Source organism: Primulina eburnea, chromosome 7 (assembly GCF_022965805.1).
Source record: "Primulina eburnea isolate SZY01 chromosome 7, ASM2296580v1, whole genome shotgun sequence".
NCBI classification, from domain to species: Eukaryota; Viridiplantae; Streptophyta; class Magnoliopsida; order Lamiales; family Gesneriaceae; genus Primulina; species Primulina eburnea.
The window spans coordinates 8606931-8622031 of record NC_133107.1 but is presented as its reverse complement, the minus strand read 5'-3'; the positions used below and the strand labels follow the sequence as shown (position 1 = coordinate 8622031).

At 27.0% G+C, this 15101-nt stretch overlaps 1 protein-coding gene across 1 annotated transcript; it reads right to left on the bottom strand.

The window, feature by feature from the left end:
- Positions 1 to 12039: 12039 nt before the first annotated feature.
- LOC140835666 (uncharacterized) lies at positions 12040 to 13899 on the bottom strand. The gene is made up of 3 exons (XM_073201066.1): positions 13882 to 13899; positions 13144 to 13233; positions 12040 to 12234 (listed from the first exon to the last, which is right to left on the bottom strand). Exons 1-3 carry the CDS (start codon positions 13897 to 13899, stop codon positions 12040 to 12042), a joined length of 303 nt encoding a protein of 100 aa, XP_073057167.1.
- Between the last annotated feature and the right edge of the window lie 1202 nt (positions 13900 to 15101).

Sequence of the window (15101 nt, the reverse complement as noted above, 5' to 3'; positions counted from 1 at the left end):
TTTGATTTATTCAGTTGTTTTCGTATATGTGTTGTATGACTATATAGTATTTTAAAAAAAAAAAATTTACTCAAATTTATTCAAGTTTATATATAAAAATGGGTGCGATATTATAGAATAAATATATTATTGTAATCATTAAATTTTCAAATGATAAAACGACAATTTTAAAATTGCATAGGTAAAATGACAATTATCCAAATGAATAAGGAAAATATTAACAAATAAAAATAAAATTATAACACGCAATACTATATTCATAGAGATTTTATTTAGATTGATTGGTTTAAAGAAAAATATTTCAAATGTATTTTTTTGTTTAAAATATTGAGATCATAAATTTCAAATTCACTTATAACATGTTTATATAATATTGCATGTTAATTAAGATAGGCTCAAAGTTCGTTCAATAAAAGTATTATTTGAAATTCATTCTACTTTTTCTTACTAATTTATAAATAAGTAACTTAATTTAGAATTTGATCTATTGTATCGTTGTAAACAATAAAATTATAATTGAAATATATGAAGTTCAAACTATCTCCCCAAAAACAACCAGAAAATAGATTAATATATTTGGTAATGTAAATATAAGAGCATGTTTGCTATGAGGGAATGAGGTTATAATGGAATAAACATTCTCATCTCATTTCTTATACATATGATTAATTAGTATAACATTAAAACATAAAATATCATTTTCATATTCATAGAATAGTCAATCCATCTATTTTAGATGAGAATGATAATTCTCAGTTCTCACTCCCTCATTTCTTTTCATTTTGTATGCTTATAAATATACAATTATAATTACAAAAAGTAAAATATCAGAATAATAATCATGAAAATAATAATGCTATAAACAAATCACTTTCTTTATATATAAAATAATGATGATAATATTAATAATTAAAATAATAATTTAATGATCACACAGAAAAATATAAAATTATATAATAAAATAAAATAATTATTATAATATTTTATTGAAGGATAATTATTTGATAAATAAAATACTACTTATAAAATTACAATAAAATTTAATAGCTGTATTTGTTTCATGATAATTTTATAGTAAATAATAAAATATTATATTTGATATGAAGTATATTTTAAATTAACTTGAATTTCAAGTTAACAGTGTTAATATTATATAAATAAAATTCCATTAACTTTACAAATTACACATGGCTCCCCGTGGCTAAATTTTAGAATACATACATATTTCCTGAGATTTTTTTCTACATTGTTATTCCATATTCAAGAGGGATAGATAATTGTGATATAGACATACATCTGAAATGAGGTGTATGTTATTTTAAAATTAACAAAATATAATTGAAATAATAGTATAATTATCAGGAGAGATATATGTACTTTTTAAGTTAAATAAATGTTTTTGTAATTATTACAATCCTCAAGCATATATCTATATATATAATCATCATCCCTTACCTTGTGACATCGAAAACAATGTCGTTCACAAAATTTTAAGAGAAACAGATATTATTCAGCACAGAGTTTGTATATTTGGATTTAAAAAAAGTATTTTTGTGTGACTCTATAAATACTTAAGATAGCTGGAATTCTTAATATGATTTTACATGCATGATTTACTATTTTTCTATAAACGAATGAATATAAGATATGATGATATTATAATGTATATATATCATTTTTTTAAGTAAAGAGATCGAGGGACTGTAACAATTTAGTGTCAAACCCGATATCGTGTTTCAAAGTCTCAAACTTATGATACATCATTCTTGATCCCGAAATTATGTATATGCACATACATGCAATCATGCATAATCATGGCATGTGTTCAGCATTATGTTATTTCATTTTTCTGAATTTGTACTATACTATTAATAAATATTTTTTATAATATATCATAATGCCAATAAAAACATGTCAAAGATTATGAATGCTTTTTTTCGAATATATTTATTTTTATATTAAATAAGAGTATAAAAAAGATTCATTAATTTTCTTAATTTAATTGGGTCTCGATTTCTATCTAATTCACTAAAATTTATTCAAATTAGATTGGTAATATATATTCTCATTAATACTTCTATAACTAGTTATTTGTTTGTATTTAAATAAATTCTTCGTTTAAGAAAACATAAATATTCATGTTAAGAAACATTATATTTATTTGTGATATTTTTCTTTTAATTTAATATTTATTTAAGAATGAAATGATCATTTAAAAATTTTAAAATCTAGATAAAGATTAAAAAAATAATTTAGCAGTTTTAAAAATTTGAAATATGAATATGACAGTGATGAGAAAATATATAAATTTATTAAAATAGATTTTTATCAAAGAAAAATAAATATATTTCTGATTGTATTAAGATAAAATTTATTAGATAAATAAAAATAAATATATTTCTGATTTTAAAAAAATATAATTTATTATAAGGGTAATTTGTAGAAAAATACATCTGTCCAAGATTTATTTAAGATTCAGTACCCAACAATTTTTTTGTATTTTAGTACCTGACAAAAGACCAACTTAGTTTTTAGTACATATTTCATGCATTTTTACATTTTTACCCTTTTAATTAATAAAAAAGTATATAAATACTTAATTTTGTTGGACATCTGTTCTTTCCACTCATCAATCCCGATACATTTGGATGACATGTATATTTAATTTAAATATTTTTTATTTAAAAAAAACAAATTCACAGCTAATTGAATTTTTTTAAATACTTAGTTTTACTTGTGAAATGCTTAATTTCAATTTTAAAATACTTGATTCAGTAAATGAAATACTCAGAATGTTTATTAAAAACTTGATATTCGAACATGCATTTAAAAAAAAAAAACAAATTCGCAACTAATTGAATTTTTTGAAATACTTAGTTTTACTTGTAAAATAATTAATTTCAATTTTCAAATACTTGATTTAGTAAATGAAATACTCAGAATGTGTATTAAAAACCTGGATATTCAAGTATGCATTTTAAAAAAAAACTTTTCGCAATTAATTGAATTTTTTGAAATACTTAGTTTTACTTATGAAATACTTAATTTAAATTTTAAAATACTTGATTTAGTAAATGAAATACTCAGAATGTGTATTAAAAAGCTGGAAATTCGAATATGCATTAAAAAAAAAACAAATTCGTAACTAACTGAATTTTTTGAAATACTTAGTTTTACTTGTAAAATACTTAATTTTAATTTTAAAACTACTTGATTTAGAAAATGAAATACTCAGAATGTGTATTAAAAACTGGATATTCGAATATGCATTAAAAAAAAAAACGACTTCGCAACTAATTGAATTTTTTAAATACTTAGTTTTACTTGTGAAATACTTAATTTTAATTTTAAAATACTTGATTTAGTAAATGAAATACTCAGAATGTGTATTAAAAAGCTGGATATTCGAATATGCATTTAAAAAAAAACAAATTCGCAACTAATTGAATTTTTTGAAATACTTAGTTTTACTTGTGAAATACTTAATTGTAATTTTAAAATACTTGATTTAGTAAATGAAATACTCAGAATGTGTATTAAAAAACTGGATATTCGAATATTCATTTAAAAAAAAAACAAATTCGCAACTAATTGAATTTTTTGAAATACTTAGTTTTACTTGTGAAATACTTAATTTTAATTTTAAAATACTTGATTTAGTAAATGAAATACTCGGAATGTGTATTAAAAACAGGATATTCGAATATGTATTTTAAAAAAACAAATTCACAACTAATTGAATTTTTTGAAATACTTAGTTTTACTTGTGAAATAATTAATTTCAATTTTAAAATAATTGATTTTGTAAATGAAATACTCAGATTGTGTATTAAAAAACTGGATATTCGAATATGCATTTAAAAAAAATCGCAACTAATTGAATTTTTTGAAAAACTTAGTTTTACTTATGAAATACTTAATTTTAATTTTAAAATATCTGATTTAGTAAATGAAATACTTAGAATGTTGTATTAAAATACTGGATATTCGAATATGTAACGTAAGTTCACCAAATGCTAGCATTTCCTTCCAAGATGCATTTAAATGACATGTTCATTTCATTTTAATATACTTGATTTGGTAAATGAGATATTCAGAATGTGTATTAAAATACTGGATAAGTACTAATTTTAGTTTCAAATTACTTGATTTCATAAATGAGATACTTAAAATAGATTATAAAATACTGGATATTCGAATATGCATTATGATGCAATTTCAATGCAAATGAAATTTTAACAAATACATTGCTCATCATTTCTCATGAAATAAAAATAACAATTTATTTCGGTATACAAATTAAGAACTTACTTTTACTCCGGGACAAGTATGCTGCTATATTTTTGTTAAAAGTAAGTGCTTATTTTGATCTACAAACAACTCACTCTTACTCCACGATCAGTAATGAACTGTTTCATTTCTTTAAATGACATGAATAAGTATTCTAATGAATCTTAGTTGGAAAAACCAATCATGACTGAATTTACGTTGCATATTCGAATATCCAGTATTCTATCACATATTATGAGTATCTCATTTACCAAATCAAGTATTTTTAAATTAAAATTAGGTATTTCGCAAGTAAAAGTAAGTACTTCAAAATATTCCATGTTTAGTGATCGAGCAAAACTTTCATTGTAAAATTCATAGTGATCGAGCATAACTTCAAAATGTTCAATGCTTAGTTGTGAATTTTTTTTAAAAAATAAAGAAAATATCTAAATAAAATGAACATGTCATCCCAATGCATCTTGGAGAGAATACGAGCATTTGATGAACTTACGTTGCATATTCGAATTTCCAGTATCTTAATACTCATTCCGACTATCTCATTTACCAAATCAAATATTTTAAAATTGAAATTAGGTATTTCGCAAGTAAAACTAAGTACTTGAAAAAGTTCAATGCTTAGTTGCTAATTTGTTTTTTTAACAATAAAAAAAATAATTAAATGAAATGAACATGTCATCCAAATGGATCTTGGATGAAAATGCGAGCATTTGGTGAACTTGCGTTGTATATTCGAATATCCAGTTTTTTTATACAAATTCTGAGTATTTCATTTACTAAATCAAGTATTTTAAAATTAAAATTAAGTATTTCATAAGTAAAACTAAGTATTTCAAAAAATTCAATTAGTTGCGATTTTTTTTAATGCATATTCGAATATCCAGTTTTTTAATACACATTCTGAGTATTTCATTTACAAAATCAAATATTTTAAAATTGAAATTAATTATTTCACAAGTAAAACTAAGTATTTTAAAAAATTCAATTAGTTGCGAATTTGTTTTTTTTAAACTGCATATTCGAATATCCAGTTTTTAATACACATTATGAGTATTTCATTTACTAAATCAAGTATTTTAAAATTAAAATTAAGTATTTCACAAGTAAAGTAAGTATTTCAAAAAATTCAATTAGTTGAGATTTTTTTTAAATGTATATTCGAATATATAGTTTTTTAATACACATTTTGAGTATTTCATTTACAAACTCAAGTATTTTAAAATTGAAATTAATTATTTTACAAGTAAAACTAAGTATTTCAAAAAATTCAATTAGTTGCGAATTTGTTTTTTTTAAATGCATATTCGAATATCCAGTTTTTAATACACATTCTGAGTATTTCATTTATTAAATCAAGTATTTTAAAATTAAAATTAAGTATTTCACAAGTAAAACTAAGTATTTCAAAAAATTCAATTAGTTGCGAATTTGTTTTTTTTTTTAAATGAATATTCGAATATCCAGTTTTTTAATACACATTCTGAGTATTTCATTTACTAAATCAAGTATTTTAAAATGTAATGAACATGTCATCCAAATACATCTTGGAAGGAAATGCGAGCATTTGGTGAACTTACGTTACATATTCGAATATACAGTATTTTAATACAACATTCTAAGTATTTCATTTACCCCTCGCTAATCTACTTAATTCGTTCGACAATGATCTATGCTTTCGACGATATTTCATATCCAATTGAACACGCCCTCTCAACCTATGCCAAACTAATTCAACTCAGTGAAGTAATTAAGTCTCTTTAATTATTTATCAAGGATGAATTGCATGTCGTTTTATTAAATCCACTAGCTTTCGACCTACTGAACTATGACTATCGACGTATATCCGACTTCATATTTATCTGTAAATTTTAAATCCACGGATTAAGTTACTTGTTCCTATCACGGGATATTCTTTCGAAGAACATTGTCCGGAAATCTTCAAATCTTCGCTCTAAGCCTTTTTTTCTTTTTCAAAGCTTTGTGGCTGTTGAAAAGTCCTTGAACATGTCATCCAAATGCATCTTGGATGGAAACGTGAGCACTTGGTGAACTTACGCTGCATATTCGAATATCCAGTATTTTAATACTCATTATGAGTATCTCATTTAACAAATCAAGTATTTTAAAACTGAAATTAATTATTTCGCAAGCAAAACTAAGTACTTGAAAAAGTTCAATGCTTAGTTGCGAATTTTTTTTAAAAAAAAATAAAGAAAATATATAAATAAAATGAACATGTCATCCAAATGCATCTTGGATAGAATGCGAGCATTTGGTGAACTTACGTTGCATATTCGAATTTTCAGTATTTTAATACTCATTCTGAGTATCTCATTTACCAAATCAAGTATTTTAAAATTGAAATTAGGTATTTCGCAAGTAAAACTAGGTACTTGACAAAGTTCAATGCTTAGTTGCGAATTTGTATTTTTAACAATAAAAAAATAATTAAATGAAATAAACATATCATCCAAATGGATCTTGGATGAAAATGCAAGCATTTGGTGAATTTGCGTTGTATATTCGAATATCCAGTTTTTAAATACACATTGTGAGTATTTCATTTACTAAATCAAATATTTTAAAATTAAAATTAAGTATTTCATAAGTAAAACTAAGTATTTCAAAAAATTCAATTAGTTGCGATTTTTTTTAAAAGCATATTCGAATATCCAGTTTTTTAATACACATTCTGAGTATTTCATTTACAAAATCAAGTATTTTAAAATTGAAATTAATTATTTCACAAGTAAAACTAAGTATTTCAAAAATTTCAATTAGTTGCGAATTTGTTTTTTTTAAATGCATATTCGAATATCCAGTTTTTAATACACATTCTGAGTATTTCATTTACTAAATCAAGTATTTTAAAATTAAAATTAAGTATTTAATAAGTAAAACTAAGTATTTCAAAAAATTCAATTAGTTGCGATTTTTTTTAAATGCATATTCGAATATCCAGCTTTTTAATACGCATTCTGAGTATTTCATTTACTAAATCGAATATTTTAAAATTTAAATTAAATATTTTATAATTAAAACTAAGTATTTCAAAAAATTCAATTAGTTGCGAATTTGTTTTTTTTAATGCATACTAGAATATCTAGGTTTTTAATACACATTCTGAGTATTTCATTTACTAAATCAAGTATTTTAAAATTAAAATTAAGTATTTCATAAGTAAAACGAAGTATTTCAAAAAATTCAATTAGTTGCGATTTTTTTTTAATTCATATTCGAATATCCAGATTTTTAATACACATTCTGAGTATTTCATTTACTAAATCAAGTACTTTAAAATTTAAATTAAATATTTCATAAGTAAAATTAAGTATTTCAAAAAATTCAATTAGTTGTGAATTTGTTTTTTTTTAAATGCATATTCGAATATCCAGCTTTTTAATACACATTCTGAGTATTTCATTTACTAAAAAAAGTATTTTAAAATTAAAATAAAGTATTTAACAAGTAAAATTAAGTATTTCAAAAATTCAATTAGTTGCGAATTTGTTTTTTTTTTTTAAATGCATATTCGAATATCCAGTTTTTAATACACATTCTGAGTATTTCATTTTCTAAATCAAGTAGTTTTAAAATTAAAATTAAGTATTTCACAAGTAAAACTAAGTATTTCAAAAAAATCAGTTAGTTACGAATCTGTTTTTTTTTTTAAATGCATATTCGAATATCCTGCTTTTTAATACACATTCTGAGTATTTCATTTTCTAAATCAAGTATTTTAAAATTTAAATTAAGTATTTCATAAGTAAAACTAAGTATTTCAAAAATTCAATTAGTTGCGAAAAGTTTTTTTTAAAAATGCATACTCGAATATCCAGGTTTTTAATACACATTCTGAGTATTTCATTTACTAAATCAATTATTTTAAAATTGAAATTAAGTATTTTACAAGTAAAACTAAGTATTTCAAAAAATTCAATTAGTTGCGAATTTGTTTTTTTTTTTAAATGCATGTTCGAATATCCAGTTTTTAATAAACATTCTGAGTATTTCATTTACTGAATCAAGTATTTTAAAATTGAAATTAAGTATTTCACAAGTAAAACTAAGTATTTCAAAAAATTCAATTAGTTGTGAATTTGTTTTTTTTAATAAAAAACATTTAAATTAAATATACATGTCATCCAAATGCATCGGGATTGATGAGTGGAAAGAGAAGATGTCCAACAAAAATAAGTATTTATATACTTTTTTATTAATTAAAAGGGTAAAAATGTAAAAATGCATGAAATATGTACTAAAAACTAAGTTGGTCTTTTGTCAGGTACTAAAATACAAAAAAAAAACTGTTGAGTACTGAATCTTAAATAAATTTTAGACAGATGTATTTTTCTACAAATTACCTTTATTATAACATCAAAGTTAATTATTTTAAGTGTATGGAATTTAATAATAAAATATAGTATATATTATATCGATAAAATCGTGGAAAAAGAGCAAAATGGCGTTGCTGTAAATAATAGAAAATGAAGGTGTAATTACAAACTCGAGTCGGCAAGATACGTGATTTCGATTCTCCTCGTCCACCACATCTAACGACCGCACGTGTAAAAAATTTGAGGCGCCCACAGCCAATTGAATTCAGCCACGTCCACAGAATGGAAACATTGGCCAGGGAAATTCCCGTGCTACCCAATTCCCCGAGAGAGGTTCTGGACATTTTATTTACTTTAGGGATTGCGATACATGTTTGTGTGTAATATAATATGTTAATTCCCGTGCTACCCAATTCCCCAGCAGAGGTTCAAACAAAACATACACATATTTTCGAGAAAGATGGAGGCATGCAGCACTCGAAGTATTGAGTTTTATTCAAGTTTGAGTTTCATGCAAATCTGTTCTAAGAAAAACATGTGCGTTGACTTATGTTCTCAAATATAAATATATGTATTAAATCGATCGAGCATGTCTCCTTCTTCTATGTGTTGTATTATAATTTTTTCAGGACACTGTTATGATTCAAGTTTTAAATGGAGAAAGAATTCTGAAATATGTTATGATATGATCCCTATACAGTTAGATTATAATTGTGTCACGATCTCGTCCCTTAGAGCAATAAATTAGGGACTAATCATTAAGTCACGTAAAATAAGATGAATTTTAGTTTTATATGATTATGTTTTGTATATATCAATGTTGGGGCTTATAAATACAACATATTGAAAATCAAACAATAGCTTTGGAAGGGGATTCAAAGCATGGGCAGTTAGCATGAAGAAATCAGCTAGTTGAGAGCACAAGCCCTTGTGTGAGGATACATTTGAGATGTGCACTGTAAAAGATAAATTCCACACACACACACAATCACTCACACATATATGAGAGAGTTGAGTTTACAAGTTTAGTTGAGTGAGTCTCGCACAAAGACGTAAAACTTGTGTATGTAGTCTTTGCATATGAGACATTAAACAATATGCTGATTGTGAGGTGCTGCCTACAATCTTGAGTGCTAGGAGTTCTAGTTGGGTGCTGCCCTTCCGGATCGGGTTTGTACAAAGAGTTGTATGAATCAAAGTCTTCTAGTGAATCCTTCCCAAGGGGAAGAAGAGGTGACGTAGGAGTGTTTGAAATCTCCGAACATCCATAAACAAATTCGTGTCTATTTGTTTATTGCATTTACTTATCATTTCCATTAGTTTTAAAGATGCATTGTTGAAGCATTTTATGTGTTCTTCAAATACCAAAATATTGCATACCAAGTGTTTGATAAAATGCTTCAACCGAAAATCTTTTTACTCATTCAACTTGCATATATCTTAAATGGTTTATAAAATATTTATTCGGTTTCTACGAAGGATTATTTCGAGTGTTTTCCGCTTGATTTCATATCAAACTCGATTTAATTCATCGGTGTTCAATATTTCAAGAACCGAGCTATTATAGCTCAACGATATTACCCCCTTAACCGATCCCAACAAATATGTTCTGTCAACGTAAGTTTTTTTTAAAAAAAAATCATATGTATTTATTATATATATTGTGTTCGATCGGCCCTCACTTACCGAGTGTTTCAAAAAACACTCACCCTTGCTCGCTTCTCAGATAAAGATGAAGAACAATTGGAAATTAAGGAACATCTATGTTTTTGTGGATGATGAAGAAGATGTTTTCAAGTATAAGATTTTAGTTCTATTATTTCAATTTTATTTAAGTTGCAAAACGTTTCCGTAATTGTATTTTGTTCTTATGAATTTTTTTTGTAATGACAAGTTATTTACGAACCATTTATGAAATTGTTGGTCTAGTTTATACTGAACTACGAGACTTGTTGTTTTTCAGATTTCATCTTTCAAACAACGTCAGTGTAAAATTGTCACTCCCCGAGACGGGGGTTGGTTGACACCGGCGTTGCTCTCAAATTTACATTCGAAAACAATAAGCCTCAGAAGTACGAAATTCAAAAACCAGTCTTTTATTCATAAATACTGAATATTTCAATGTCTGATATAAGCTCGAATAATTAATGTTTTACAGCGGAAATGTAAAACAAACCAGACATCACAATGTCTTACAGACGCAACGGAAAACAACATAAATAAAACTGAGAAATAACAATCTTCTTCACCAGCCAGAACTGGATCTGCTCCTCTTCTTCTAGCCTTTCTTCATCGTTCTTATCCGAGATGTTTTGGTGGGTGAGTGATATGGTTGTCACTCAGTAAGCGGGGGCGGGAATAACTCCCAGTTTTCGAAATCATTTTCATACAGAACAGTAATACAAAAAAATACAGAAATTCTTATTTTCATAACAGAAATCAGTGTTCAGTGTTCAGAAATCAGTAATCAGTATTCAGTGATCGGAAATCAGAAGTTTATCAAATAAGCACTGAGCACGTTCGTGAATTTCATGGCTAAACTGATATCAGTCCCCTATATGTTCTCTCCTCTAAGGGGTGAGGCCAGTAATCAGTAATCAGTAATGTTCAGAATATATATTCCTACCATTAGTTCACTAAGTTTCAGTGCTTCAAAATTCAGATATCAGAAATCGATCATAAAGAAACTTTGCTTTAAAACATAAATCAACAAACTGGATTTCAAGATATTATACATAAGCCCGCTTAAAGTAATTTGCTAAAGAATTTCGGTTGAAGTCTGGAAATCTGCTTGCCTTGCTACTGGATTTTACGGTTGAAATCTGGAAATCTGCTTGCCTTGCTACTGGATTTTACAGCTTCGAAAATGTACTCTCTTAGCTCTAATTTCAAGTGATAACTCAAGATTTTGGTAAACCAATTCAGATGTTTGAGGGTGATATTTATAGGTGAAATTCTGACTGTTAGCTTACCAATTAAAGGCCATAATCTGACATCAACTATCTTTATTTCGTGTTAAATGCTTCAGTTACAAGTCTAAGCTGAATTCGTAACTGTCTGCTGCTTCCTCGCTCTTCTGCTGTTGTTGTTTTCTCATTCTTCTGCTGCTGGATTCTGTCTGCTGGAAATATATGTCTGCTGAAAAAATACCAACTTCTGAAATATGAGTTGCTGCTGAAATTTTGATGGCTACTGAAACATTTTTAGCTGCTGGAAATTCAGGTTCTCACAAAAACACTTCGAACGGGGCGTGGCAAAAGATATATTATAAATTAATATGAAACTCCAAATACGAAAACTCAAATATTGACATAACAGTTCAATTGTATAATTATTTTTTAATAAAAACTAATGTTATGAAGTGCATTGCATGTGTTAATTTCTCTGGTAAATTTAAACAGGCACATGTTATCTATTCAGACATATTTTTGTGATTATTAAATATATATTTTATCAATCCGGGAATGTGAATTTCTTGAAGATACTTTCTCCAGTCTATTTTTGTCACATCGATTTCAAAGCTAATTAAGCAGCTCTTCTTGGACTTTCTACCAATCATTTCTGAGTATTTCCCATGTGTATAAAAAAATTCAGTCAATCCACAAAACTACATCGCTTTCATGAATCGAACAAATTCACATGTCTTTCGAAGTTGCTGGGCGCGAGCAATCTTCGCTTTGCATTGTTTTTTATCAGCTTTTTCATCTGTCTCGACTGCGCTAGACTGGTGGTGATGCTTTCATATCTCGTGTTGGGTGTACTCAGATAAGTCATTAAAATTGTTGAAAAAAACTTTATTTTCCTAATGATCATATTGATTTCGCATTTCGAATTCACAACTTAATTGGTTCGAAAATGTCACCTATTCGCAAAGGGTTTTTTTCACCAGATTCCACAGGGTATACATTCAGGTTTGGCTTCTCTGAAATCCGTACTTTGCAATAATTGTACTTTTCACCATGTCTATCGGTACCTACACACACATATATAACATTTTATTTTCAAATGCAACAACTTTGTTTTTCGTTTTCTTTTTTGCAAATTAATTTTATCGTCTGATACGGTGTCGCACATTGCTAATGTATTTGATGTCATATTAGAATTCTTCGGAGAATCCTGTCTAGACCAACCAGCGTACATGACATATTTCATAATATTTCTGCATGTGACATACATACCGGTTGATATACGGACAAAAAGTGAGATTCTTGCATGATTAGCGAACCTCATCAATCTTCGTGGGATCAAAAAAACCCCAAGTTATCGTTTACCATAAAATCACGTGCATAAATTAAAAATATATTAAATTATATGTCACCTGCCATTCATGTCTGTGGAAGCTGCAGTTCCAATAATGCATTTGCAGAATCATATATAATCCATTCCCAAGTTGGGTTTGCTAATATTTCCAGCAATAGGAAGAAATTTATAGCCATGTCGCAAAAAGAGTAAAATATTTTCTAGTATTATATCCCTGAGATATGTAAAATTAAGTTGTGAGAATTAAGAAAAATACTTTTGTTGTCAATCTATTCAATGCCACTTCCTTACTCTTCGGCTTGATTAATATGTAGATCTTTCCCACTGGTGTCGATCTTAATATCTTCTGTAAGGAATTGTTGTATAGGAAATTAAAATAAAAACATTATAATGTGTGTATCAGAAGTTAGTGTTGTGTCCGGTGTTGTCAACACTGTACACAACACGGCAGCGGAAATTAAGTATTTAAAACACAAATATAACTTTAATAAATTAACACCAGATTTAAATTATGCACAAGTACGAATACTTGTGCGATGCCTCATGTCAAAAAATTCACTAGAAAAATTATGTAAATCGTTTACATCAAAACAATACTAGTGATAAAACAAAACCAAATTCCTTGACATTCCAAGGAATTAAAAATGTATCAAAACAAACCACATAAAAACTAGATGCATAAAATAAAAAAGCGTGTTGCTTAAAACCAAACGACGACACTCTTCGATCAACACTCTGCGTCAGTGTTGTTCTTGAGTGTTGGCAAAACCAATCGGCAACACGGCAAAGTCTGTGACTCAATCACACAAAGTCTTCAACATTAAAATATTCTTCAGTAATCTCTGTAAAAGGACTATGCACTAAGTCCACGGAAAACCACGCAGAGATCACACACGAGAAAGCTCATGAAGACACAAAAGAACACACTCCAAAACCTCATGCCTCTCCTCTTTAAAACCTCTTCTTCTCTCTCTCCCTAAAAAGCCCCAAGTACGGCTATAAGACTTCTCATATTTATATATATGGCTTGACCTAAAAGTTATTCAATAGAAGAGTCCTACAAAATATGGAAAAAATATTTTCATTAGGGATAACACTCTTTTAAACATGGATAGAATATCATGGAGATAAAAATCATATTAAAAACAAATCATATAATATCTAGATATAAATCAATCAAGTTATTATCATCTAGAATTAAATCAAGCAATATCTCATAATCTACAAATAAGTAAACCAAGATATTATCATTTAAATTAAATCAAACAAGATTTGATAATCTAGAAAGGCAAAATCATAAATTGATAATATCAATTTAGCAAAATAATAAAGGAATAAAATATTCCTTTCAATCTCCCCCTTTTTGTCTTTCTGGACAAAACATCCAAAAATGATAATTTTGGTTAGCATCGCAGTCAGTGAAGCTCCCCCTGCATTAGAGTGTGTCTCCCCCTGAGTCAAAGTTCATCTCCCCCTGAATTAAACATGTTAGAACACTGGTGTTGTTGACAGTGTTGTCAACACCATCATTAGAACACCTGAAAACATAAGAAGACATACGAATGAGAAATTCATTAATCACGCAAAGCAACCCAAAAACAGCATTAAAGACAGAGTATAAGTATTCATTCAAGCTCAGCAACTCCAGATACTTCAGCATCATTCTTTTGCATTTTTGGATCTCCTACTCCCTCTTTTTGGCCAGAATGTAAGCCAACTTCCAAAAACAGACTATAACAAAACATATATGCTCTTACTCTAACAAAAACAATACACCGATTCAATCCTTCAGCTAAAAAAAAATCCGCATGGAAAATGTAATATTTCCGAAATTTACCCAAAACACTCATAACGATTCTATCACAAAATCAAACAGTAAAATTGATTCAAACTCGTGTTACGACAATTTCAAAAGAATATCCAGTAAAACCCACTTCGATTATTACTCACTGACTCAAGTATACACATAAATTCAAAATCTAGGTAATCAATGTTTTTATCAACTGTTATATGTCAACACTGATATGTCACTACACATGATGAATTCACGAAACAAAAATCAATATGCATGTCCTACATATGCCTCCAATATGATGAATTTTCAAAATGTCAGGCAATGTAAAAATTGTGATGTGTCAGAACTTGGTGTTGGCAACACCTCCCGACAACACCACTGAGTTTTATTCAAACTTCCATAAAATTTTATTTTGATTC

Bases quoted from the DNA above. Each gene is read 5' to 3' on its own strand.
- LOC140835666 (XM_073201066.1), bottom strand. The intron at 12,235-13,143 runs GTATTTTTCTTA...AAAGCGATGTAG, and splicing joins TGAATAGATTGACAACAAAA to TTTTGTGGATTGACTGAATT.